The following is a 26,579-nucleotide window of genomic DNA, read 5'->3' on the forward strand; positions in this document are numbered from 1 at the left end:
CTCTGGGCAGCAGGCAGCTGGAGGTTGGAGAGCCAGGGACTGAACTGGCAATGCCTCCACAAGGAGCGTGGTCCCCGAGCACGGACAGCGGGCACACCAGACCTTCTAACTTCGGGCCCAGGTGTCTTCTGCCGGCCCAGCCCTGCAGGGAGCTGGCTCTGCTTGGCTGGGCCAGGCCAGCTGGAGGCCTGCAGGCTCCTGGGCCTGCTCTTCTACAGGAAAACACAGCCACCCACAAAGCGGCAGGCGGGAGCCCCTCCCCCTGTAGGACAGACTGAGGTCCCCAGAGGGACTCCTGTCCCCATCCCGTGATCGCCCGGCCCCTGCATCACCCGAGACACCTGGGCATCCCTGCCCGCCCAGGAGTGGTCACATGAAGGTCAGAGAGGTCGCGGGGGCACCCAGCTCCCTTGCACTGTCACCCACTGTGCCTGCCTTCCTCTCTTACCTCCACCCCATCCTTCCAGTCAATGTGGCTCATTTCCAAGCAGCACTCGCCCCAGCCTTGGGAAGAGGGCAACTGGACCCTGTAGCAGCCACCAAGATCTGGGGGGCAATGCTACTTGCTGCTTTTCCTGAAGGTTTTTTGTTTGGTTTTGTTTTTTATTATTTTGAGGTAGGGTCTCGCTATATGGCCCACACTGGCCTTGGACTTGGCAGTCCTCCTGCCTCAGCCTCTGGAGAGCTGGGATTACAGGTGTGCACCATCAGGCATGGCTGAAGGCTTTATTCCTCCCTGGGAACCCAGGGCGTTGTGCCTGCTAGCCATGCGTGCATCCCCCGAGCTGTACCCCAGGGCAAGTCCCGCACACCACGAGGAGGAAGACAGCCCCTGCCTGTGCCTTCCAGGCCTGTGTTCCCAGAGGAAGAACAAGGGAAAAAGACGTATCATGCTGCTTCGACCTACCTGTCCCCTCTTCAAAGCAGGTGGTATGAAATTTTCCCATATAAAATTCTAACCCTATGATTGCAAAAATAAGGATTGCAAAAAATAGGAGGAGGCCGATCTGCAGCAGAGGGATCATCGCCTTCATGATCGACTTCAGGACGACTTGTAAACCTAGGGAGACACACAGAGAGAGAGAGAGAGAGAGAGAGAGGTCCCACGCCCTCGTGAGATGCGCCCCGAACCTAGCCACCGAGGAGGGGGCCGGGGCTGGGGGGACAGGGAAGGAAGGTGACGGAAGGGCTCCTTAGAGGCTGGTCTTCATAACAAGAGAACAGTCATTCCTAGTTTTTAGCAAGTCCTTTTCATTCATTCATTCATTTGTGGTGCTGGGGGGTGGAACTGGGGCCTCTGCGTGCTAGGCAGGTGCTGTACTCTGAGCTGCATCCCCAGCTGATAAAGCTTTTTTTTTTTTTTTTTCCGGTACCGGGGATCGAACTCATGACCTTGTGCTTGCCGGGCAGGCGCTGTGTCGCTCAGCTAAACCCCAGCCCTGATCAAGTTCTCTTAATTTTAAAGCACTTTAGAAAGGCACTCTCAGATGCTGCTCCCTTTGATCACCTTACAGGCAGGCCGGGGCAGATACCCAGTGCTTTTAGAACTATTTTTCAAAGTGCTGTGTCACCTGTGCCCAGGAGGGGGCGCTGTTTCCTATTTATTTTCTCTCGCAGGAGGGGACATCTTTTTCTAATCCTACAAAAATGCCCTCTAGCCTGGCTGCAGCCTGTAGAGAACAGCGGCGGAGGTCCCGGCCATCCACCCTGAAGAACCAGAGCCCACATCATTTCAGAGGCTTTGCGGCAGCACCAGCAGAGGTGGCTGCAGGTGGCTGATCACTCCCGTTGTACAGAAGCAAGAAAACAAGGCTCAGACAGGGCCTGGCTCTGCCCAGGACCCAAGTAAAGGCAGGGCCGGGATATTTTGGTTTTTTTGAGACAGAGCATCGATATGTAGTCTAGGTTGGCCTTGAACTGGCTTCATCAAACTCTAGACCCTCCTGTCTCAGCCTCTCTGGTGTTGGGATTGTAGATGTGTACTATCGCTCCCAGCTAAAGGGCAGGGTTCGAACCCCATTCCACTTGACCTGAAGCCTGATGTTCTCCCAGCTGTGGATGCTGACTTCTCTCTCCTGAGCAAAAAAGATGGTGGTGAAGGAGAAGCCAGAGGGCCGTGGTGGTGGGACAGTCTGGTGTAGGGGGAGCTTGGTCACCAGTGAGGTCCGGGAGCCCAGGCAACCCCTCATCCTAGCCCCGTGCAGCACCCAGCACCTCCCACACCTCCACGGTGCATCCCCACCGGCGGGCAGTGGTTAAACCACAGAGCTTCGATTTCTTTTGGGAGAGGACGGGCTTTCAATGGACAACAGTGAAGTTCTCACTCTGCTCGAAAAGTCACCTGTTCTAAACCTCCAGCAGTGCTCATAAAAACCACAGCTACTTTTTTCTTTTTTGCAACCTACAAGGAGACGGAATGAGACTTCCAGCTCCCTTTGCAATGAGGTCAAGTCCTGCTAGTTTGACCGCTGTGCTGTATCCAGCCGTTCCTTGGGACCTGCGGGAGACCCTTCCTGGGGTGCGCAAATCTGCGGATGCTCACATCCCTTATATAAAATGGCCCAGGATGTATGCACAGAGCCAGGGCGCCTCCTCCTGTGGTCTTTAAATCATCTCTAGATGGCTTGAGGCACCTGAGACAATGTAAGTTCCATGTACGCAGCTCCGATACTGCACTGTTGAGGGAGTAACACAGGCGAAAAGTCTGCATGCACTCAGTGCAGATGCAGTTGCTTTTCCAAGACTTTGTCTTTGTTTTTTTTTTTTTCGTTTGTTTTGAGACAGGATCTTACGATGTAGTTCAGGATGGCCTTAAACTGGTTATGTAGCCCAGACTGGCCTTGAACTCTTGGTGACCCTCTTGCCTCAGCCTCCCAAGTGCTGGGATTACTGGCATGCACCACCACGCTTGGCCTTTGACCACTTCTTGGCCATTCGACCCTGCCGCAATGTTCCAGTCACTCTGAGCCTCAGTTTCTCCTTCGTAAAATGGAGGTATCTGCGCAAGGAGCCGCCTCACAGGGCCGCGGGTGCTGCATGGGGGGTGTGGGGTGTGGGGTGTGGGGCTTGGCCGTGATGAACAGGAGCGCTGCTAAATGGGGGAGTCTCCTGTGTGGCTTTCAGGAGCTCACCTAGCTCCGCAGCCAGGTTCCTGGGGGACCTCAGAGGCCGTCCCGGAAGAGGAGCGGCCTTGACACAGGCTGGGGGCTGCGGAGGGGCCCTCGAGCACAGCCTGTACAGGGCTGGCGGAAACTCACGCACTTGGGATTCCCGACACCAGCTTGAGCGGCCGCAGCACCCGAACCGCTCGCAGCGTCCGCAGGTCAAACTCCGTCCCGACCGTCGCCAAGATGCTGGAAGAGAAGCGGCAGAACGGGCAACTGAGGACGGGCGTCAGTGTCACGCAGGCAGGTGGGAGGGCCCCATGTGTCCTCTCCTGGCCAGGTGACCACAGGCAGGTGACTCAGCAGCTCCGGGCCTCTTTTGCTTGGTCACCTGCCAAGTGGTCTTCGCAGCTCCTGCTGCATGGGATAGAAAATGATTTACAAAGATTCAAAACAGACGGGTGATTGACGCCCTTCAATGTCGCAAAGAGAGGAACGCAAGAGTCCCTGGGATGAGTGGGTGGGTGATATCCAATGTGTGTCCCGATCAGGGTGGACCAGACCCTTGTAAGGCTCTTTTCTACCTGCAGGAAAACAGGTCAGTGCTAAGAGTTTGAATCCCAGCTCCGTCACTCCCAGCTGGGTGACCCTGGCCAAGGCCCTGCTCAGCTCCATATCTCAGTTTCCCCTTTTGCACACGATGACACCAACAGCACTAAAACTCAAATGCTTCTCATCAGGGTCACTACTTGTGATGCACTTTGAATATCCTGTGCCAGGCACACAAGCAGTGTGTCCACTACTCTGAGATAAATGATTAAACAAACCACTAGTGTGAGCCAGCTCCAAGGACCAGCTGGCCTGGGAGGGGGCTACAGACCCCAAGCTTTGGGTCAAAAAGAACCTTTTTCATAAAAGTAATGAGTAAAAATCAATGCACCCAGGTGTTGTGGAGCATGCCTGTCATCCCAGCACTGAGGAGGCTGAGGCAGGAGGATAGCCAAGTGCAAGGCCAGACTGAGCTACATAGCAAGACCTTGTCTTAAAACAGACAGTCAGACAGACAGAATGATGCCAAGAGGTGAGAGGGCCTCCTATGGTAACCTTCTCTCCCCAGGAACATCAGGCCTGGTCTGTCCAAGAGCTTCTGGGGGTCAAGGGCTCCCCCAACACCTGCTCCCTGTCCGTCTCAGAGCTGGGACGTGGACAGGGAGCAATGGAGGCAGAGAGCACGGGGAGGGGCTCCCGCCAGAGCATTCTGGGGTGAGTGAGACGAGCAGCAAAGCACAGGGCTCTGCGGTGCAGGCTCGGGGCATAGAACAGCACTGAGCGTTTTCGATGTGGCCAGGAGCTAGACCTCCCTCTGAGGCTGGCCCAGCGGACAGCGGGAGCAGGAGCAGCCCATGACCGAGACGCCTGAGAGTGGTGCCTCTTGCCCCTCCCTTTACAGCTCTCAAACTCCCGGGAGCCTGAGCTCATCCTCCTGGGGGTAACCTGCCTGTAACTCCCCTGCCTCGCCTTCCCTCTCCCGCCAGTATCTCTGGGGATCGCCTGCTGTTTCGGGGTATTCTGGGTGACCCCAGACTACAACGAGGGCCATTCCCAATTCTCCTATGAATGATTACTCCTGCAGCAGAGAAGGGCACAGCAGGTTGGAGGGACCCACTTTCCCGCCACCAAAGGTGCGTCTCATCTGAGCAGCCCTGTGTGCTGGGTGCAGAGACACATTAGATGGTCCTGCTCATGCCGAAATGTTTAAAAGAACATGCACATGAGAAATGAATCTGTTGCAAATGGGATGTATTCTCAAGGGGGAAGAACCCTCCCGGTTCCTTCCCTGGGCTTTTGCACTGAGTTATAACTGCATTTCCTCTTTTTAATTTTTTATTTGTGGACAAGGTCTTGCTGAGTTGCTAGGTTGCCCAGAAGGTTGGGCTCCAACTTGTGATCCTCCTGCCTCAGCCTCCCAGAGTCCTGCAATCACAGGTGTGTGCCACCTCGCACAACAAGACAGCTTTGAGGGGTGCAAGACAGGCCATGCTAACAGCCTGGGGTCCCAGGAGGCCTCACCTCAAGCTGAGACCTCTCAGAGGAGGAGGAACCGATCAGCGAGGAAGAACCTCTCCACGCTCGGACAGTGGATGCAACAGAGCTGAGGTGGGAGCTGCGCACAAATGCAGGGAATCAGGCAGGGCTGTGAGGGTGACAGGAAGTGGGGCCAGGCCAGCCGGCACTGTTCCTGCTGAGTACACGAGCTGTGTGCACCGGGGGCTTCATCTGCGCATGTGTGTACATGACGGAACTTACTGGGTCCTTCTCTTCCCCCTTTCTTTCCCTGTTTCTCTAACAGTCTCCTTGCTATTTTTCTGCTCTTGCTCCCTCTGCCTCTCTCTCTCTCCCTATGAGAGAAAGCACGCGATACTTGTCCTTCGGAGTCTGGCTTACCTCACTCTACCTCCACCATTTTCCTACAGAGGCTATCGTTGCAGTCAGCATCTCACTCTGTGTATCTATCGTGTTTCCATTATCTGTGCATCTGTTCATGAGCATCTGGCTGCTTCCACGGCTTATCCGTTGTGAACTGCCAGCTTTGCACTGGACCGCTGTCTCTCTCTCAGACATTGATTAGCAATTCCTCCAATTCCATCTCGTCCAGCGCCGTCCTATTCCTGGGTTCTAGTCAGCTTTCCTGGCAGGAAGGGGTGTTGGCCAGGGTGTGCACGACACCCCCTACACACTGTTGGCCCTTTACTTACTTACTTCACAAACATAACTGACACCAACAGCGTGTGAGACTCCATCCAGGTCCTGGGACACAAGTCCTAGGAATCCCCATCTGTATCGGGGAGACTGACAGGAACCCCAGTAAGCAGGCAGATGTCAGAGGGACGAGCGCTGAGGAGGGACAGGGGAGGAGCCCCTTGGAGACATGCGAGGGGGGTCAGGGGACATGGTGACATTTATATGGACAAAGGCTCCTGCTCTCCCCCGCCCGGCAGTCAGAGCAGCCCAGCCAAGTAGGAATCCAGGGAGAGCTGAGTATGAGATTTTAAATTTTCAAGTAGCTACATTAAAAAAAGTAAAAGAAAGAGGTGATATGCATGTGAGTAGCACAGCTTACTGGGCCTAGCCTGCCCAAGGTACAGCGTCTCCTTAGTTCCCCCGGGGAGCTGGCTCCGGGACCTCGAGGGGTGCCCACCCCGCGTGCTCCAGCCCCTTACACAGATGGCATAACACACGCACAGAGCGCTCGCAGTCTCCTGTGCGCGCCAGCTCCGGAGACACCTGTGCGCCGGAAATGCCGCGAGACGAGCTCCCGTACTGCGCTGCTTAGCGCAGAACGCCGCGGGAGGAGTCAGACATGTTCGGCACAGAAGCAGTGCTTTGTGTGAATGTCCTTGGTCTCAGCTGGTCTGTCCCCATGGAATGGGGAGCCCGCTGTGCTGGCCACCAACGTGGACCCACACGACACTTTACCCATTTGCCTCTCTGTGCGAACGCTAAAGGGAACGTGTGGCTGGAGCCTGGAAGAGAGCAAGAGAGGAGCCACACAGAAAACTAGCAGGGGAAAGCTGGGCAGGGGACGGCCTGGGCAAAGGTCCTGTGGCTGGACCATGCCCAGGGAGCTTAAGGAGCACAATGAAGTTGGGGAGAGCAGAGTTCAGGGGTGCAGGACACAAGGGCAGGAGGTGATGGCGCAGCGGGTGCCGAGTGCTTCGGGTCCCCATGAGGGAAGGGAGGAGCCCTGGGGGCTCTGAGTAGGGAAGGGACTGCTCTGCTGTGCATGAAAGTCCAGTCCCTCTGCGGGCTGGGCCGGAAGCTGGAAGACCGCGGAGGAGGGGAGCAGCCGCGGGCTCGGTGTGGGGAGGTCACACGCGGGGCAAGGGTGAGGCCGCAACTCCAAGTCCTTCGCCCTCAGGGTGTTGAGGGCAGGAGGAGAAAGAAGTGAACAGAGGCGCGGACAGCAGCGCTGCGGAGCTCAAATCCGGGGCACGGTCAGAAACTCTCAGAGCTCACTGTGCGTCTTCTCATCATGTGACCTCGGCCTTGACCTGCCCAGGCCTGATGCAAGGCCTGTGACCTCTCACCGCAGCAGGAGCGGCGGAAGCGCCCCGCCCGCCGTGCTGCGCGGTGGGACGGAACTGGTGCGGAGCGGAGGAGCAGTGCGCTGTCCTGCGGACAGCGGGAGTCGCGTCAGGTCTCGAGCAGAGGAGGGCTGTGATTAGGGTTGGCGTTGGGAAGACAGCCTGACAGCTGAAAGGACAGATTGGTAGTGACGAGGCAGCCGCGAGAGCAGGCCAGCGTAATGAGGACTGCAACTAGGACAGAGGCGGTGGGAGTACAAAGGAGGCCCCGGTTTATATATAGATGCATCGATTGCTGTGCACCGGGGAGCTTGCCTGGGCGCCCCACATCCGTCCTGCAGCGTCACCTGCGCCGCTCCGGTCCCATTTTACAGAGCAGGCAACTAAAGCCTGCAGCAGTTACCGATGCATATAGTACCACTGAGTTGGAACTCGAACTTGGGACCACAGGACCTCAGAATCCCAGGTCTTTGCTGCAACATGCTCATGGCCTCCTCATGCGACTGCACAGATGGGGTGGAGGAGAAAGGTTCCTGTTTGCCTGGTGCTAAAGGAGCTGCTGAGCAAAGTCTTTTCATTGAGCATAGATTAAGTGAGCAACTATTAGGTGTCCAGTGTACACTGGGCCTTAGGACGTCATGTGAACAAATGCAGCTGGAGATAATGGCGCACACCTAACATCCCAGCACTCTGGGAGGCTGAGGCAAGAGGACAGCAAGTTTGAGCCCAGCCTGGGCAACTTAGTGATTTAGGGACAGCCTGTCTCAAAATAAAAAATAAAAAGGGCGGGCTGGGGATTTAGCTCAGCGACACAGCGCCTGCCTGGCAAGCGCAAGATCGTGAGTTCGATTCCCCATATCGGAACAAACAAACAAACAAACAAACCAAACAAACAAAAAAATAAAAAGGGCTCAGGATGGAGCTCAGTGTGACAGCCCTGGGTTCAACTCCCAGTACTGAAAAAAAACAGCAAAACAAAACAAAACAAAAAATCCAAGACAATGGGAGATATAATTAATATGTAGGATGTCACACGGTAGGGGGCGCTATGGAGAGCAAGATGGTGGCCCCAGGGTTTAAAGATGGAGTAGCCGTCAACAGAGGTGGGGACAGACAGGACAGAGCAGGTTCGGAGGACAAGCAGGAGCTGAGCTGTGGACATGCCCAGTCTGAGACGCTGATCTTCTGTCACTCCCTCCTTGAAACTTGGCTTCTCTCACGCTCAGAATAAAATCCAGATGCCACCAGGACCACAGATCTCACATGACTTGAGCCCTGCCAAGCAGCCCGCCCCACCACAACCCCCAACTTTTTCTTTTGCCAACAGGACGGCTCCTCCCACACCGGAAGTGCTGTGCTGACCTCCCTATTGCAAACGTTCCTTCCCATCCATCCAATTCTCTCCTTCTTGGCCTCGCTGGCTTCTTCACAGCCTCAGGCCAAAGCTTGGATTTCATCTCCTTAGAGAGGGCTTTTAGGCTCCCCTGGGCTAAGAGGCCCTGCCCATCTGCTCTCTGGAAACACAGTGCTTATGAAGTTGTGCTCATCTTTCATTCCCTCCAGAATGTCAGCCCCACGAGGGAAAAGTGCGTGCGCACGCGTGTGTGTATGCGTGTGTGTGTTTATACCCATGGCACCTTTCAAACCTACCAGGTACTCAAGAAATATTCTTTGAGTGAATATCAGAGCAGATGAGGTTGTGGTAGACCAGATATCCCCAAATGGGGGAAAAGCAACTCTTTAAGAGCCAAGTAGAAGAAGATGCATAAAACAGAGAGCAAGCAAGAGAGAGTGCAGACCAGAAGTGGGAGGAGACCTAGCAGAGAATAGCATCCTTGAGGGTCAAGTTCAAAAGCGTTTTAAGAAAAGATAGGTCGTTGGTCTCTCGGGCAGCCCAGAGAGGAGAAGATGCGAGGGATGGAGAGGATCCCTTTCTCTCTGTGTGCCATCTGGTCCCTAGGCGGTCGCTGTGACTGGTGGTTGCCAGAAAACCAGAGGGGAGGAACTGAGAATGTGAGTCTGGGAATGAGAAGGGAAGATTTTCAGGGTGGGAGAGCATTAGCTATATTTGTATGTCAAGGCAGAGAAGTCAGAGCCATGCTGCCCAATATGGTAACCGCTGGCCACACATAGCTTTTAAATATACATTTAATTTAATTTAAATCAAATGAAAAATTCAGTTGTACCAGTTGCATTTCAAGTGCTCCATAGCCTGACAGGGACAGTGTATATGTGGAATACTTCCATTGCCACAGAAAATTCCATGGGATGGTGCTGACCTAGTATGGAGACTGCAAGAGGGCAGGGGTTTTTTTCTCCATTGGCTAGGAGTCAGGTAATGGTAATAAACATTTGCAATTACCATGTGCTACATAGATGGGAACATGTACAAAGGTCCTGGGGTTGGAGAGGGCTCACTGTCAGCAGTGAGGGTACCAGCCAGCCAGACAAGATAGGAGAGTGAGGAGGAGATTGCAGCATAGTTGGGAAGCCTGGGAGGTGATGGGGATGCTTGTGGCCACTTACCTCCAGGTGGGACAAACTTTTTCCCTCTTAGAGATTCTGGTCAAATATTCCTGAGATGGGAACCCAGGAACAAACCGCTTCCCACATGGTCTATCTTTGCCACTCCTAGCCTGCAAAATTCCTCTTCTAGTCCATCCTTCAACAACTATCACCTGATGCTGCGGTTTGACTACATGTATCCTCCAGGGTTCCTGCTGAAACTCAGACCCTAATGCAATCCTATGAAGAAGCGGGGCTCCAGGAGGTGACTCAATCCTGAAGGCAGAGCGCTCCTGGATGAGATTAACCTGGCTCGACGCAGCAGGGGGTGCTCTCTTGCCTTCCACCAAGGCCACGCCAGGACGCACAAACCAGGGCGCCATCTTGGAAGCAGAGAGCAGCCTTTGCCAGACGCCAACACAGCTGCCTTGAACCCTGGATTGTTCAGGGGCAGAATGTTCTGTTTTATATCTGGATGTGTTCCCAAAGCTTCATGCGCTCATAAGTGGGTTACTGGAGCAGGAGGCGCACATCTAAATGTGATGCTAGGAGGTGGGGTGTGGTTGGAAGAGGCATCCCTGGCAGCATGACCCGGAAGGGTGGGTCTCCCTCCTTCCCACTTCCCGGCCACCATGAGCCAAGCAGATTTCCTCTGCCAGCACCTTCTACCACACTGCTGACCACGCACGGACTGATCCTCAAATGTGAGCTAAAATAAAGCCCTCCTTTAAGCTGCAGGTGTTGGGCATTTTGTCCCAGCAAGAAAAGTAACTAAGACATCATTCCCAGCACTGAAACAAACAAAACAACACATTAAACACTAAACTCAAACTAAACAAAGACACACACACAGACACACACGCACATACACATGCACACACCCAGGTACCTAGAGATACTCACTGTATTTATTTCCATCTTCCTGATCACAGAGGACCTGAGTGCCACACTACAGGCTGACTGTTGTTTCCTCCTCACTTTCCTAATGTGCCTGGGGACATTTTGGGGCTGATTCCGTACAGAGGTTGCCATGGTCTGAGAATGTGCGGAATCCCCTTGGCTGGGCTGGGTCCGGGCCCGTAGCACTCCACACGAAGGCCCTGTCTGCTGTCTGGACCACCCAGCATGGAGTCACTGACCATGTGGACCTACACGGCACCTGAAGTGTGGCCACCACGAGTGAGACACTGAGCTTGAAGTTGTATCTATTCATTTATTTTTCAGTACTGGGGACTGAACTCAGACCCTCCTTCCTGTGGGCTAGGCAAGGGCTCTACCACTGAGCTACACCCCTAGCCCTTTCTTTTTCTAATGGCTCTTAACACCTTTCTTATTAGTATGTGTTTGCGATGCGTAAAACTTACAGTCATCTTGGGGGATGATGAATGTGCACATCGCACCACCATCATTTTACTTCTTCCCCTCTGTGACCTCCTGTTTTCCTCATCCCCAGATTCCCTTTCTGTCTTCCCAAAATCTCCCTCCCTGTTTCTTACAGTTAGTCTTTTATTTTGTTCTCCTAATTATTCACATGTTGTGTTCTCATAGGAGAGAACGACGTGATATTTAACCTTCTGTGTCTGATTTACTTAATTTAGTATTACGGTCTTAAGTTCCCAGCCCTTTGCTGAACTACTTAAAAATGTTCCATTTTAAAATGTAACATGCACTAAGAAAGGGCAGGAGTTAAATTTTCATAGGCTGAATCCCCCTGTGCCAACACAATCCTGTTTTCTGTCATCAGCAAGCCCTCCCTACTTCCAGTTACTGCTGCCCTTAAAGGCAATGATTGATATGCGTTCTATTCCAACAGACTGATTAATTATGCCTGTCCTAGAACTTTCTGGGAAAAGCATCTGGCCCCTTTTTTGTGGTATAGGAACTGAACCTGGGACGGTGTGCATGTTAGGCATGTGTTATACTACCAGCACTTTTTATTTTGGAGACCAGATCTCAGTTGTCCGAGCTGGCCTCAAATTTGCAATTCTTTTGCCTCAGTCTCCTGAGTACTAAGTAATTATAAGCCTGATGCCACTGTTCCTGTTTTATTTACTTTTAATTCGTTTAAATTTAAAATAGCTGCATGGGACGAAAGACGACATAACAAGCAGCAGTGGAATATTAGCCATTTCTCTACCACTCTATCCACCATTTATGTGTTTCATTGTCCCCTATACCAACTGCTGTCCTAAATGATTTATAAATATTAAGTCATTCACAACCTGTAATACCATCATAAGTAGACACTACTCTCTCCATTTAACTGATGGAAAAACTGGGGCCCAGAGAGGCTGATAACTCTCCCAAAGACACAACCAGGACAGAGATCCACGCTGTTTGATTCCTAAACCACCCCGCTGTGTTTACCTGGACAGAGGATAGAGGATTTCCCACCTCGGCGTTTCCCACCTTGTGCCCGTGAAGTTCTGTGCCCCTCTCCCCAGCCCGGCTCAGTGATTCCCCTGCAAGTTCTCCCTTTGTGCGAGGTTATTACCACCTCCACCAGGGCTTCCTAAGCCCCTCAGCCTTCTGCTTAGAGCACTTCCTCCTTTTATTTGCCTTTTAAAGCAAAGGATTGAACAAAAGGACATGCTGCTATTTTCGGTGGCTCCTGAAGCCCTCTTAAAGTGCAGTGTTTTCTTAAATAAAAAGGATCAAGAACAGAGAGGCCCAGGTCCCAGAAGGCGGGAGAAGCGTGTGAACGTGGAAACAAGCAGCGAAGGGCGATTGCTCCCGGGATCCCAGGAAGGGGACCCAGGAGGCCAGGGGAGCCAGAGACTGGTAGGTCAAGGCCGTCACCGTATGACCCTGTCCATGACCAGGGCTGAAGGGGAAGGCAGAAAAGCAACCTCTCTTTGACATCATGGTGTAATTTGGGGCAGGTGGGGACTGGCGTGTTCCAAATAGAGGAGAGATTGAAGTGTTAAGAGAGGCTGAAAACCCGAGTGAAACTCTGCATGGAGCACAGCCCTGGAGGGACTGGGCTACCGCGTTTGCAACCAAGTTCCCACACACTTAGGTTAAAGAATTTGGAGGTTCCCGCCACACAGACCTGATGAATGTGTGAGGAGGTGGAAAGGCTGCACACCTTACACGTGGCTTGAATCCACATCCTGCATCCCGGAAGTATACGTATCAAGGCCCGTTACATATGAAGACAGGGCTGGAGTGTAGCTCAGTGGCACAGCCCTTGTAGGTCATGCACAAGGTCCTGCGTTCCATCCCCAACAACACAATAAATTAATACAAACAAAAATGAACAACAAAACAAAACAAAAGCTGACTAACTCTCAGCTGGTGGGAGTTGAAGCTGGTCCAACCCCTTGAGAAAAGTGTTAGGCAGTTTCTGCCAAAGCTAAACAGATTCCTCACTTCGGACACGTGCATCTGACTTCTAGGAATGTCTCCTGGAGGAGCATGGCCAGGGTCGCCCAAAGAAGGGTATGACACATGCACAGCAGCTTTCTCTGTGACGGCCCTGAGCTGGGGAAGTACCTGGATGTCCACTGTGGGTGAGTGGATGCCGTCCCGTGTGGTACACAGCAATACAATGAGTGCTCCACAACTAGGACAGTGACACAGGTGACCTCACACGTGCCACAGTGGATGGGAGCTGTCTGACTCCATGTGGTTCACATGCAAAAACACACAAACCTCACGCATGGCTGTCCAATGGCAGGATGGTATCACTGTGAAAGCAAGGGCACGAGGGGATTTCCGGAAGCCAAGGATGTTTTATTTCTTGCTCTAGGCCCTGGTTACACAGGTACATTCAGCTTTTGAAAACTACTCAAGGTGTACCTGTGAGATATGTGCGCTTTTCTATGTGCGTGCTATATTCCAATATAAAGTTCAAAGAAAACTTAAAAAGCAGCTAACATTTAACAGATTGTGGGCAGTGGGCCAAGCCACATACACTGTCTTATTCAGTCTCTTTCATGACCTGCAGGGTGGGTACAACAATTCCCTCGGCTTTCTAGATCAGAGAGGTTGGGTCCCTTCCCCCGGCCCACACAACTGGTGTGCCACGCAGATGGGTTTTGATCCAATGTCTCATTGCCTGCCAAGTACAATCATGCCTCAATATCCAAAGGGGGTTGGTGCCAGGACATCCCTCAGACACCAAACTCCCCGATGCTCAGGACCCTGATAGAGACGGCGTGATGTTTCCATAGAATCTATGCATTTCCTCCTGACTTACAGACTTTATTTTCCAGCCGTGGATGGTTGAATCCAGGATGCTGACCCAGAGGATGCAGAGGGCCAACTGTATGCTGCAGTGCTTTCCAGGCTTGGAAAAGTGAAGGGACATAGATTTGTGAGACAGAGGATTAAAAAAAGGAGATAATTTAGGTCCTGAGGAAATTTAAAGGGAGATGGTCCATAAACACGCTCTCTGATTTCTTAAGAAAAAGTTGGCAAGGTCCCAAGGAACCAGGTGAAGAGCTGAAGCAGACGTGTGGTGAATTTAACAGAGCGCTGGCTAAAGATGAAGGCAACGCTGAAGGACACCGAGGATCAAGCTAAGGGGACGCGGTGCATGGGAGGAAGCAGTTTGACCTATGGGTTCTCCCACACCATTTTGGCCTCAATGACCATTTCCCAACATGGGACAACAGCTCACAGTCTCATTCTTTAAAACTCTGTGCATGCCTCCCATGGTTTTGATATGGTCCACCTCCCAAAGGCTCCTGTGCTGGAAGGTTGATCCCCGGGGTGGGGATATTGGGGAGCAGTGTCACTTTTAAGAGGAGGGGTCTGGTGGTGGGTCCTGAGGTCAGCTGGGGCCTCACCACCAGAAGGGATTAAAGAGCTTCTCGTGGGACCCTGGTGAGCTCTTGTGATGGTTGGTGTAAGAGAACAGAAGGAATCCCTTCCCACTCTCTGGCTTCCCGTCTCCCCATGTGACCACTCCTCATAAATGCTCTCACCATGATGCCACCTGCCGTGTGACACAGCCACGGGGACCCTCACCAGAGACTAAGTGATGCTGGTCCCATCAATTGAAATTCCCAAACTTTGAGCTAAGTAAACCTCTTTTCCTTATAAAATAACCCATCTCAGGTATTTCACTATAGCAACAGAAAGTGGACTACTCCCTGTCATGTGCTGTGTAGCCCTGTAGTTATAGAGTGCATTACACAATTGAGGGCACGCAGTTGGTCCGCTGATGCTCCCCGGGAGCTAAAAATGATGATTTCACAGAAACAGCGAGTAGAACAGTGGTGAGTAATATCCTCCAGTAGTGGGAGGGACAGGGAAAAGGGATAGAGGGTGGCTGCACAATGGGGACCGAGGTCCAGTTAGGCAGGGGGAGTAAGTCCTAGTGCTCTATGGCACAAGAGGCGACCACAGTTTGGTTTGGTTTTTTTGTTTGTTTGTTTGTTTTTCGTTTTTCTTCCGGTACCGGGAATTGAACTCATGACTTTGCACTTGCCAGGCAGGTGCTTTGCTGCTGAGCTAAATCCCCAGCCCCTGCGACCACAGTTTGTACAGCAACATGTATTTCATTAGGAACTAGGAGTTGTGAACTTCCCAACACAAAAGAAATAATGAAAATTGAAACAGATGGAAATGCTGATTATCTGGATTTCACCATTGTAGATTATGTACATGTATGAAATTCTCATACATTATATACATGTATGAAGCCATAAAATATGTTGAATTATAATGTTTCAGTTAAAAAAATACCCCTTTTGTATCTTTTATGTGCAAAATAAACTAGGGTTGGCATGTAGCTCAGTGGTATAGCACCTGCCTAGATTGCACGAGGCCCTGGGTTCCATCCCCAAAATCACACACACACATTAAATTTCCAGTGTATACACACCATTATTCATGTTGAGGGTTCTTTGTTGTAGCAGCAAGCATATCTAATACACTTAAAAACGAGCATAGCTTATTTAATACACAACAACTAACAATAACAAATACACTCTAGTGGCTGAAATGTCAGCCCCCCGGGGCCACTAATTCACCCCTGATTTACTGATGGACTCCAGTGGCTAGAACGGAGCCCAGGACACAGCAAGCTCATCAAGAATTTGTTCAGTGAGCTGTCAGTTTCAGTTTTTCTTTTCAGCTGAATGAAAGGCAGGGAAATGTAGTAGATGCAAGCTCTGGCTTCTGGGTGAGCAGGGGTTGGGTTTCCATCCTGCCTGATGGCTTTCTGGTTGTCTACACAGGGCAAACTGCCAAGCCTCAGTTTCCTCACTGATAGCGGGGAGGATGATATAAAAAGTCTCTCTTCAAGGGGACGGGAGAGGACTCAACTCGATCATTCACGGAAAGTGCTGAGCATGCGCGGCCTGACGCGTAGTAAGCGCTCAGGAAGTGGCCGGGTCATTATGAGCCGCGCTCTTCTCATTCCCTGGGCAAACAGAATGCATAGAAGCTGCCCTGGATTGGGCTCTGACAAATTTCAGGCCCCACGGGAAGGAGGCCAGGTTTGAATCTGGGATCACAGCCAAAGACCAGCTCAGGAAGCGATACTGCATTCCCATGATCCTTCTGCGGTCCCAGGGGGGCTCAGGCCTCTATTTCTTGTTCTGACCTCAGACTAACTCTGCAAAAATGCTGCTCAGGACTCAGACTGGCTTGATCTGGTTCAGAGAGTCCTCTGGGGACCCAGAATTTGGAGGGCTTGGTGGCAGCCTCAGCCCTCACAGAGGGGACAAGGCACAGTTTAATTCAGGGCACCCAGTTTTTTCAGGTATTATTTTATAACCAGTCTGGAGTTCTGCGTGGTTGGATGGATGCCGTAGGACCCATCAGGCTTCCCCTCCATTAATTAAAATGTGAATCACAGCTGAGTCACTAAAGAAAGAAAACGGTCAATGAGCAATTTTGACTTCCTCCCTCCTGCGTTGCTCAGAGAGATGAATCAGCAGAAGTCCAGATCCTAAAATGAGATGGGGGAGAGAGGGAGAGAGGCGCAGCTTGGGGTGGCAGAAGCAACGGGAACTTGAGCCACTTTATTCCCTGTCCTGCAAAAAACAGTCCCAAGGTCCATCAGTCCAACCCTCTAATGAGCACAGTTTACATTTCTGCACACACAGGCAACCACAGGTGCATCCAAATTCCCAAATCCTTCTTTCTTGCTTATTCTAAGTAACAGCTGGCTCCCTACCATGCTAACAACCTCAAATCTCCACCCATCTCTTTCTGCTTTCTTTCCCCCTACAAAACTGAAGCTCTTCCTTTGAGAATCCACATACCATAGCCATGTTTTCTAAGATCACGGAAGAGTGAGGTGCCATGTTGCCTCTGGTCACTGGGAGTGGAGGATGGGGAGAAATAGAAGATTCCAGAGCAGGGGGCCTCAAATATCAGGACAATCGTGAAGCTTACTGAGCCAGGCAGGGTCTGCATCCTGACTCTGCCACTTTGGAAGAGCTAGCCAATCTTTTTGTGTCTCTGTTTTCGCTAAAATAGGGAGAGTTAGACGAGCATGGTGGTACACGCCTATAATCCTAGTTCTTAGGAGGATGAGGCAGGAGGGTCACCATGAGTTTGAGACCAGCCTGGGCTACACAGTGAGACTGTCTGAAAACATAAAATAAAATATAAAGTAAGGAGAGTGGAAAGCTTACTCACAAAGTTGCAAAGAAAATAAGCAAGCACCCACCAGCAATGATAACATTTGCTAGAAAAAAAAATCTAAGTCTAGAATGTAGTTCACTGGCCCAGCACGTGTGAGGACCCGGGTTCCATCCCCAACACCACACACACGCACACAAACTCACACACAAATTCAAGAATTCTCACTTTGCCCCTAGGATGACCTCAGAGAAGCGGACCACACTGCTTGGAGAGGCAGCTGTCACTGAGTCCTGGAGGATCATAGAGGTGGCAGGCAGATTTGCACAGGCATGTGCGCGTGTGTGCGCACGTGCGTGTGTGTGTGCGCGTGTGTGCATGTGTGTCTGTGTGTGTTGCATCTGTGCACACACGTGTGCAGCTTTCCCACAAAACCCACTGATGACACCAAACATTGTCCACTTCAAATTGGACTTCTATTGTGTGAATTTTCAAAAGGATTGTATTAATTTCCAAATTCCCAGGGGCTTTGGCCCATGACTCTTGTCTTGGCTTTGCATTTCAAACGATCTTTTTTCTCTGTCCTTTCCTTTCTTATTAGCATATGTTTACAATACAAGGTCAGTGCATTCCCTGTGGGCTCCTATCGCATCTCGATCCTTCTTCCTGCCCCTCCCCCTCCCGGCTCCTCCTATCCCCGGATCCCCTTCATCTCCACAGGGCCTATCTCCCTGTTTCCCACCATCGATCTTTAAGTTTGCTTTTTATTTGTACTTTGGGTTTCTCATGTAAGAGAAACTATGTGATATTTAACCTTCTGTGTCTGATTTATTTCACTTAGCATTATAGTTTCAAGGTGCATCCTATCCCCCCCACCACAGACTAGGGGATGGAACCCACCGCCTCACATGTGCTAGGCAAGAGCTCTTGTCCATCCCAGCCCTTCTTATGTTTTATTTTGAGACAGGGTCTTGCTAAGTCGCCCAAGCTGGGTTCAAACATGTAATCTTCCTGCCTCAGTCTCCTGAGTGGTTGGGATTACACCTGTTTGCCATTTTGCCTGGCTTCCAAACCATTTTTTTGTGAAGATTCTGGAATGTCCCTGTCCTTGTCCATTTGTAGCTCAATGAACCCTGTCTAGCACTCACTGTTGGACCCCTGGGCCCTGTTGTCATTGTCTTAGGGTGTGATTTCAGTCCCTACCACCATCTTGCTCACCGATGAGGAAATTCTGCGTTTCTTGAAAGGTTAACTTTGAAGTCAGTTTGAGTTGAACTTGAACATTAGTGCAGGAGAATATTGAATAATCAGTAGGTTTAAATCAAAAGCCATTTCTCCTGCCATTGGGAGACGCATGGAACGCTGCTGACAGGACTACGGGTGCCCGCGAGGGATGGAGCCAGGGCTGCTGCTCGACATCTTCCACTGCTGCCGCCACAGACAAAGCCCGGCCCCAAATGCCGACAGTCTGCCCCCGAGGAGCTCTGACCTAGAACCCAGATAAGATCCACAGGGCCTCCAGCACCCCTGAGGAGGGGCAGCTTTTCCAAGAGGTTAAGTCCCTAATGACTATAAAGCAGATTATGTCAACTTTTGGGGCTTCTGACCTCCAGCTCACTACAATGAATTTATACGAAGCCTGGGGCTCTTTAGCCTGATCTCCTGGATTTGAATTCCAACTCTGCTGCTTCTTAGCTGTGTGGCCATGAACAGCAGGCTTTGCTCTGGCCTCCCATTATTTCACCTGTAAATGTGGCCAATACCGGTGCCCGCCAAGTAAGGCTGCTGCATTAGGTGGGTTAATTAGATTTGCAAGGCAAGGACTGGTTCCAAGAACAGTCCCCCCAACCCCAATACAGATACCAAATCTGACCCTGCTCAAATCTCCACAGGAAATGACAGTATTTGCATGTAATCTACGGCACATCCTCTTGCAGACTTTAAAACACCCCTAGATGACTTATAATACCTGATATGTGTACATGCTGTAGAAATAGTTGTTGCATTCTATTGTTTAGGGAATAAGCACAAGGAAAAAAGTATGTCCATATTCACTACAGGTACAGTTTTGTTTTCCTGTATATGTTCATTCCATGGTTGGTTGAATTTTTAGGTGCAGTACCCATGGATCCAGAGAGCTAACCACACAGAGAACATTGCCTGGTGGAGGGTGGGTGCACTACAGGTTGAATTCCTGATGTAAACACAGTGAGCTTCCTACCAAAGATGCATATACTCTTTTCATGGGAAGGAAGGGACTGTCAGAGACTACATTTCCAAGCCTCCCTTGCAGCTAGGTCAAGTTGACTAAGTTGAGGTCACGTGACTAAATTCTGGCCAACAGAATGTAAACAGAAGTGCCGTTCCTCATTTCCTGACCCAACCATAAGCCCCTCCCACTCTACTCTCCCTTTCCTTTGCAAGCTGGCTGGGTGCAGCTCTTACAGCACACATGGGAGCCACATGTTGAGGAATGCAGAGCCTCCACCAGCCTGGCTTCCTCAGCCACTATGCAGAGCAGAGCCACACTTATGCCACTCATCCTTTCACCCCACCCCACCCTCACCAATACTACTGTAGGAAGCTGATTTCTAGCTCTGTGCTAGAAATCCCAGTTACTGGGGAGGCTAAGGTAGGAGCACTACCAAATTTGAGGGCATCCTGGGAAACTTAGAGAGTCACAGTGTTGTGGCTTGTATCTAGTTGTCCCTCCAAAGCCTCATGTGGTCATAGATGGGGCTTTTCAGAGGTGGCTGGATCTACAGTGTGAGGCTGGGATTAAGGGTATGATGCTGGGATTAAGGACAGGTGATTATTAAATTAGGTCATTGCTTGGTGTAGCACAGTTCTAGGTGTGGGTAATGGGAAGCTCCACCCTGGGTGTCGTGGCCCCACACAAAAGACAGATAGCCTGGAAGGGATAAAAGGAAGAGGCAGGCTGCTGTTGTTGCTTCACGGCTGCTCACTGCTTGCTCCCTTCCTGCCTTCCATGCCATGAATTATTTCTCCTCTGTCACGCCACCCTGCCTTGGAGCCAGCCAACCACAGAGAGACCAAAATCTCTACAAACTGTTAGCTGGAATAAACCTTTCTTCCTTTAATTTTGGCTGTTGGGTATATTGTCTCAGCAACAAGAAAGGTAACTAAGACACCATGTCTCAAAACAAAAAATAAAAAGAGGTGGAGATGTAGTTCTGTGGTATAGTACCCTAGGTTCCATCCCTAGTATTAGGAATGAGGTTATTGATTTCTTATTCATGTTTATATTCTTAAGCCAGAGCTTTGCTTTACCTGTTATCACAGCTGGTATTCACTAACCAGTTTCTTTCCTCAGCACTTGTTTAAAATGTTTTAATCGACACACAGTAATGATGCATAATGTAATAACATGCATAATGATGCCTATTATCATTACTTCTTTCTTGAGCGGCAAATATTTCCTTAGCTTCAGGGTGACTCTGGAACCCTCTTCTTTATAATTCCTCTGTGACCCAGGAAATCAGGTAGGGAGGAAGCCGCCTCACCCCTTGGCAGAGAGGAAAGGCAATGCATTCCTCAGGCCAGGACTTTAGCAAAAATCTTTTGGGAAACTCAGGAATCTTGGGCCCAGAATGGGGGTGAGTGCAACTTGCTCCAAGTAACATCAAACTCCTATCAAGGCGCCAGATCTCAGCAAGGCATGCCACCAGCTAGGCAGTCTGGTTAAGTGTCACTGCCTGGACGACCCCTCTTATTACTGTCCTGCCTCTGCCCTACATGCCCAGCCCCTTCACCCAGTTTGCTGCTTTCCCCTCATACTCTCTACCCTCCAGCATACCACAGTTACCGTTAAGAGTCCCCACCTGCCGGATCAGAGGGTTCACAAGGTCCCTCCACCATCCAGGACAGTCACCAACACAAAGCAAATACTCATTTTTAAATTTTGAGATGAGGTCTCACTAAGTTACTAGGTTGCCCAAGCTGGCCTCAAACTTGTGATGCTCCTGCCTCAGCCTGCTGGGTAGCTGGGATGACAACAGTGTAGTATGGCACCTGGCTCCCAGCACATCATTTAGAGGGGATATGTTCTGAGCAAAGTGTTGTGCTGCAATTTCATCATTGTGGGACATCCTGGAGATGACATGCTGAAACCTAGATGTTGTGGGTCAACCACTTGACGTGGCCTCTAGCTGCCACCACAGATGTGTAAACACAGCTGTATGAAGTCTCTGCTGGTTTAGCAAGCCTACTGTTGCACAGAAAATGTGTTTCTAATAAATAGAAGGAGAATGCTCTAAAATAATAATGAAAAAGTATAGTATGGAGCTACAGTGCGGATCTTAAGTGTCTTCTGCAAGGCCCATGTGTTAAAGACTTGGTGAGTCCCTTAATAATGGTGATGGAGATGAGGTGAGCTTTAGCCAGGTGCTGCATTCGTCAGCTTTCCTGTCAAGGGGAGAAAATACTTGACATCCACAACTTAAAGGAGGAGAGGTTTAATTTGGCTTATCACTCAGGGGGTCCAGTCCATGGTCAGCTGGCTCCATGGGAGGAACGCCATGGTGGAAGGGCCTGGCAGAGGACAGCTGCTTACAGAGACAGAGACAGAGAAGAAGCTGGGGACAGGAATGTATCCTTCGAGGTCACACCACAGTGAGCAACTCTGACCAGCTCTACCTCCTAAGACCTTCGTCAGCCTTGAACTCATCTATGCATGAATCACCTGATGACTATAGTACTCCATGATCCAGTCACTTTCCACACACATGAGACTCGGGGGGGGGGCCTTCTAGATCTAAACCATAACATGTATTGTTATCAACCATCTCTAATATTGATTGAACATTTACAAGGCACCAGACTATGCTCCTAGATCTTTATGAGGATTATTTCTATTGATTCTCTCCATAATGCTATGAAGTTGGAATACTGTGATCCCCATGGAACAGATGAAACAAAGGAGGCCCAGAGAGGTTGAGGAACTGGCCCCACATCACACAGCGTGCAGGAATGGGAGCCGGTTTGCACGCAGAGGGTTGGTTAACACAGCACCTCACATTAGAATGATACCTGGTGTATTTCACTGCACAGTCACTGGAGGCGGTTATGCTGACCCCATTGCAAATGAGAAAAACGAGGCACAGCAACTGCTAGCCCAGTTGGGAGGAGCTACAGTCAGGATCCATCCACCCAACCTCCCAGCCTCTCCATCCACACCAGCACCCACGGGTCCCCAGAGATGCGCACACAGACTCTCCTTCCTCCCACAAGCCAGCTCGATGAGGGCGGAAGGGGACAGTTACAATTCACAGTGAGAGTGGGACATGGGGCAAGAGGCTGGTGACCCTGGCGTAGGGACACCCAGCTTGGTGAGCACTCTCTGCACTCAGTCAGCCCCTCGATGCTGGGCAGGACAGTAGGTGGGTGGGCAGGACAGCCCTTCATCTACACCTGAGCCCAAGCCCCATCCCTCAGCCAGAGGAATCCTGCTAAGTAAAAAGCTGATCACAACCAACCTCTGGATAGAACTGCCCATGGCTCCCGTGTTCCTTCAGGACAGAGTCTACGCTATACCCCAGTCTCTGCTGACTTTGGGGAGATTCTTTTGCTGCTTTCCTCTCCCAATACACGAACACATGCACATACAGACACAGTGCACACTGCCATGCACACGCGAACACACACATACAGGCATGTGCTTGTGCGTGCACACACAGCTGCCATCACGGTGTCTCACGTAAATCCTGGATCCAGATGGCCTAGTGTGGAATTCCAGGTGTCCTCTAACTTGGCTGTGTCTCAAATTCTTCACCAGGAAAATATGTTTCTTGCCATATTCAGAATCCAGGGGTGCCGGGCACATGATACGCACAGAACGGCCATTTTGTCTGGCTTTGTGGAAGAGAATACACGGGGATGGTGCATAATTCAGAGAAAGACCTGAAGTGCTTGCCTTGCAGACTGTGTTTGCTCTCTACACTAATTCCAGGTCTTGGTGGAGGCAAATACAAAGATAGGGTTTACAGACCTTTCTAGAAAGGTCAACTGCTTGTGAGGCAGCCAGTAGCCCTACTCTAACACTTGCTTTTTTGCACCTGACAATTTATCTATTTTTCCAGTCCTGGGGATTAAACCTAGGGCTGCTCTCTTGTGGGGCTCATTCTTAGCTCTTTTTATTTTGTACTTTAAGAGAGTCTTGCTAAATTACTGAATTTCCCAGGCTAGCCTCGAATGCACAATCCTCCTGCCTCAGTCTCCCAGCTAGGTGGGATTGCACATATGTCCCACTGCACCTGGCCCCTCCTTTTCTAACACCCTCAAGCATCCAAAGGAACAACACACCACAGTTTACTTAACAGTGCGATGGTGGCCACTGCAGTTATTTCTAGCCCTTTGCTATGAACAGTGCTTAATAAACATAGTTGGACAAGCAAAAGAACCAGTGAATGAACAAAGAAATGTAGAAATGTTGAGCAGGATCAGGAACTCTGGTAAATTTCAGAGATTCAAAGTTCTTCAAAGATACTTTCAAAGGCGCTAAGCTCTCTGGGCTTTCCTGACTTCCTCCCACAAGGTCCTAATCTAAAAGTCCAACATCACCAGGGTGACAGGATGAGACCACCATATGGGGGTGTGACGTCATTTCTTGGTGGAGAACTGGTCTACCCAAGAGGTGCCTGGAGCAGGTACAGATGGAACTGTGCCACCCTAAACAAGTTAATACTGTTCCCACCAGCTCATGGCTTTTGAGGGTACTGCTGAGAAAGAGAAGATGTTTGTCCAACAAGTATCACCTGAGCTCAGGGAGGGAGGCATGGATAGAAGATGAGCCCTCAAGGTGTCCTTGAGGCATCCAAAGGATGCCCAGGCAGCCAAGGTTGAGTTGTAGGAAGATGGGTCAGGAATAGGGTGGTAGGGGGGAGGAGGATGGAGATGGATTGTGAGCTTTATGAAAATGTATTTTTGTAACACTGGGTTGAAAATAGATATTCTGACTTGATGCTGACTGTACCATCTCTGTGACGTGTCCCTGCTAGTTGGGGCTTTTCCATTCAGCACATCTCCGTGGCAACGGGCCACCTCTCATTCACGCCATCTCCAGGGTTACCTTGCTTGGCTCATTCATGGCTGTTGCCATGGAGACTGGGTCCATTGATAGAATCTTGACTCCTCTGGAACTTTGCTTTTCTGAATGACGGAGTGTTGGTCGTGGGTTAGGGACGGGATCATGGTGAGAAATGGGGGTGAAGAGAGTTCTTGGGTGAGCTGGACTCTAATGACTTAAAATTCAGCAAGAAGAAAATGAGATGGTTGAGGGAACATGGCCAAGCAGCAGACATCATTCTTGATTTTTTTTTTTTTTATTTAGTTCTGGGGATTGAACCTAGGGCCTTCACACTGAGCTCCATCCCCACCCGTTTTTATTTTATTTCAAGACAGCATCTCCCTCAGTCATCAAGTTGCCCAAGCTGGGTGTGAACTTGAAATCCTCCTGGCTCAGCCTCCCAGAGTGCTGGGATAAGAGGTATTTGCCACCATGCATGGCCTCACACTTGCTTTTGATTAATACCGGAGGTAGCTGGTCCTTCAACAAGTGTGTGTGTGTGTGTGTGTGTGTGTGTGTGTGTGTACACGCATGTTTGTTGTCTTCTAATGGACTCAAAAACAGAGCAGGCATTTGTCCCTGTCCCCGTTGGTGTCTAAATCCCCAGCAACTAGCACAGTGCCTGAGCCAGAGTAAAACCCTGCAGGTAATTACTGAATAAATTACAGTTTGCTGTTCTTGAGTCTGAACTTAAAACCCCTTGAGAATGCAGAAGGACTGGAACAGAACGTATGTTGGTGCTGTGTCCGCTCCCTGCCCCGCCATGTATGCCCGTGGAGTACTGCCTCTCTTGTGTCTGTCTGTGACGTGCTTGTGTCCCTACTAAGATAAAACCTACCTGTTACGGTCCCAGAGGCTCACGTGTTAGACACTTACTCCCCAAACCCGTCACTGATGGTATTTGGAGGCTGGGTCTCAGGAGTAGATGAGGCCACGGGCTGGACCCCCACGGTGACATTAGTGGCTTTATGAGAAGAGGGAGAGAGACTGAAGCTGGCACTCATCATGACTGTCCTCTGCTGCACTGTGATACAGCAGGGAAGCCTCACCCATGCTAGCACCATCTTGAATTCCCTAATCTCCAAAATCATAGTCTCAGTAAACCTCCATTCTTTACAAAGCATGTGGCCTCAGGTATTTTGCTACAACAGAAAACAGACTAAGGAACATTTGTACACAAAATGGCATTCTCTCTTGTCTACTGAGATGTCCTTCCTGGTCACCCTCTCCTCTTTCTTGGGGACTGGCAATGGGTTATTCCTATGAGGATGAAATCTGCCATTAGCAAACTCACCTTTAAAAAGAAAAACAGCTGGGGATGTAGCTCAGTGGCACAAGTGCCTGCCTGGCAAGCACGAGGTCCTGAGTTCAATTCTTAGTACAAAAATTAAATAAATAAATAAAAAGCAAAACAAACTTCAGAATTCCACTCACCAGTTCACTAACACCCAATCTTTCTCCCTCTATCCCCCTCAGCAGGACTTTTGAAAGAGCTGTGGGGAGTCTTTCCACCTCTTCATCTAAGCTGCTCTGACCGGACTCCCCTCCACGCTGCTGAACCCAGCCGCCAGCCCCCTGACTGAGCCAGTGGACACGAAAGCTCCCCACCTGGTACTTCTGCCTTCTGAGCACGTTCCCTGCAGGAGCCCCAGGACCCTCTGCATCCTAGTTTTCTTTCCCCAGTCTCTTTAATGGTGGAGAACCAGCCCTAGGCTTAGCCCTGGGAGCTTTTTAAAGTATCCATTCCCTTCTCCAGTTTCACGGCTTTAAATAACATCTACAGACTGATGACGCCTGCACTTGTATCTGCAGCTCCGCATTCTCGTCCCTGAACTTCCGGCTCCGGGGACTCGGGTGCACGAGCAGTCAGGTCCAGCCACGCTCCTCTTCGCACCCTGTGTGGACCCCTTCCTCACTTCTGTCCACAGCAAACCTGTTCAAACCCAGCCAGCTTCGCAGCTCTGGAAAGTTACTGTCTGCTTCCAAGCTCTGTTTTGATTGCTGTCCCCCACGCTGAGACCAAGCAGATTCAGAGTTCGTAACAACAACACAGTCGTGTCAGTGTCTTAGGCTCGACAGTTTTCCTGTCACAAGACGTTAACCACCGGGGACACTGAAGGTGCGTGGAAACTCTCCACCCTACTTTTGCAAACCTTTTGGGAAGCCTAAAGTCTAAAATAAATGCTGAAGAATAAGGTTTGTTTGATAGAAAGGGTTCCACTAGGCTAAAAGGGTTTGAAGGTCACTTTTCTAGTTCTA

General features: G+C 50.5%; 1 protein-coding gene across 1 annotated transcript in view; it reads right to left on the minus strand.

Moving 5' to 3' along the window:
- Positions 1-26,579, minus strand: part of Cacna1a (calcium channel, voltage-dependent, P/Q type, alpha 1A subunit) — a gene marked incomplete in the record, with an annotated part of 274,976 nt that overhangs the window by 113,867 nt on the left and 134,530 nt on the right. The window contains 2 exon segments of the mRNA XM_013512132.1: positions 908-1,060; positions 3,262-3,353. Of these exon segments, the coding sequence (XP_013367586.1) occupies positions 908-1,060; positions 3,262-3,353 (245 nt within the window).

This window comes from Chinchilla lanigera, unplaced genomic scaffold (assembly GCF_000276665.1).
Source record: "Chinchilla lanigera isolate Chin_1 unplaced genomic scaffold, ChiLan1.0 scaffold00014, whole genome shotgun sequence".
In the NCBI taxonomy this organism is placed as follows: domain Eukaryota; kingdom Metazoa; phylum Chordata; class Mammalia; order Rodentia; family Chinchillidae; genus Chinchilla; species Chinchilla lanigera.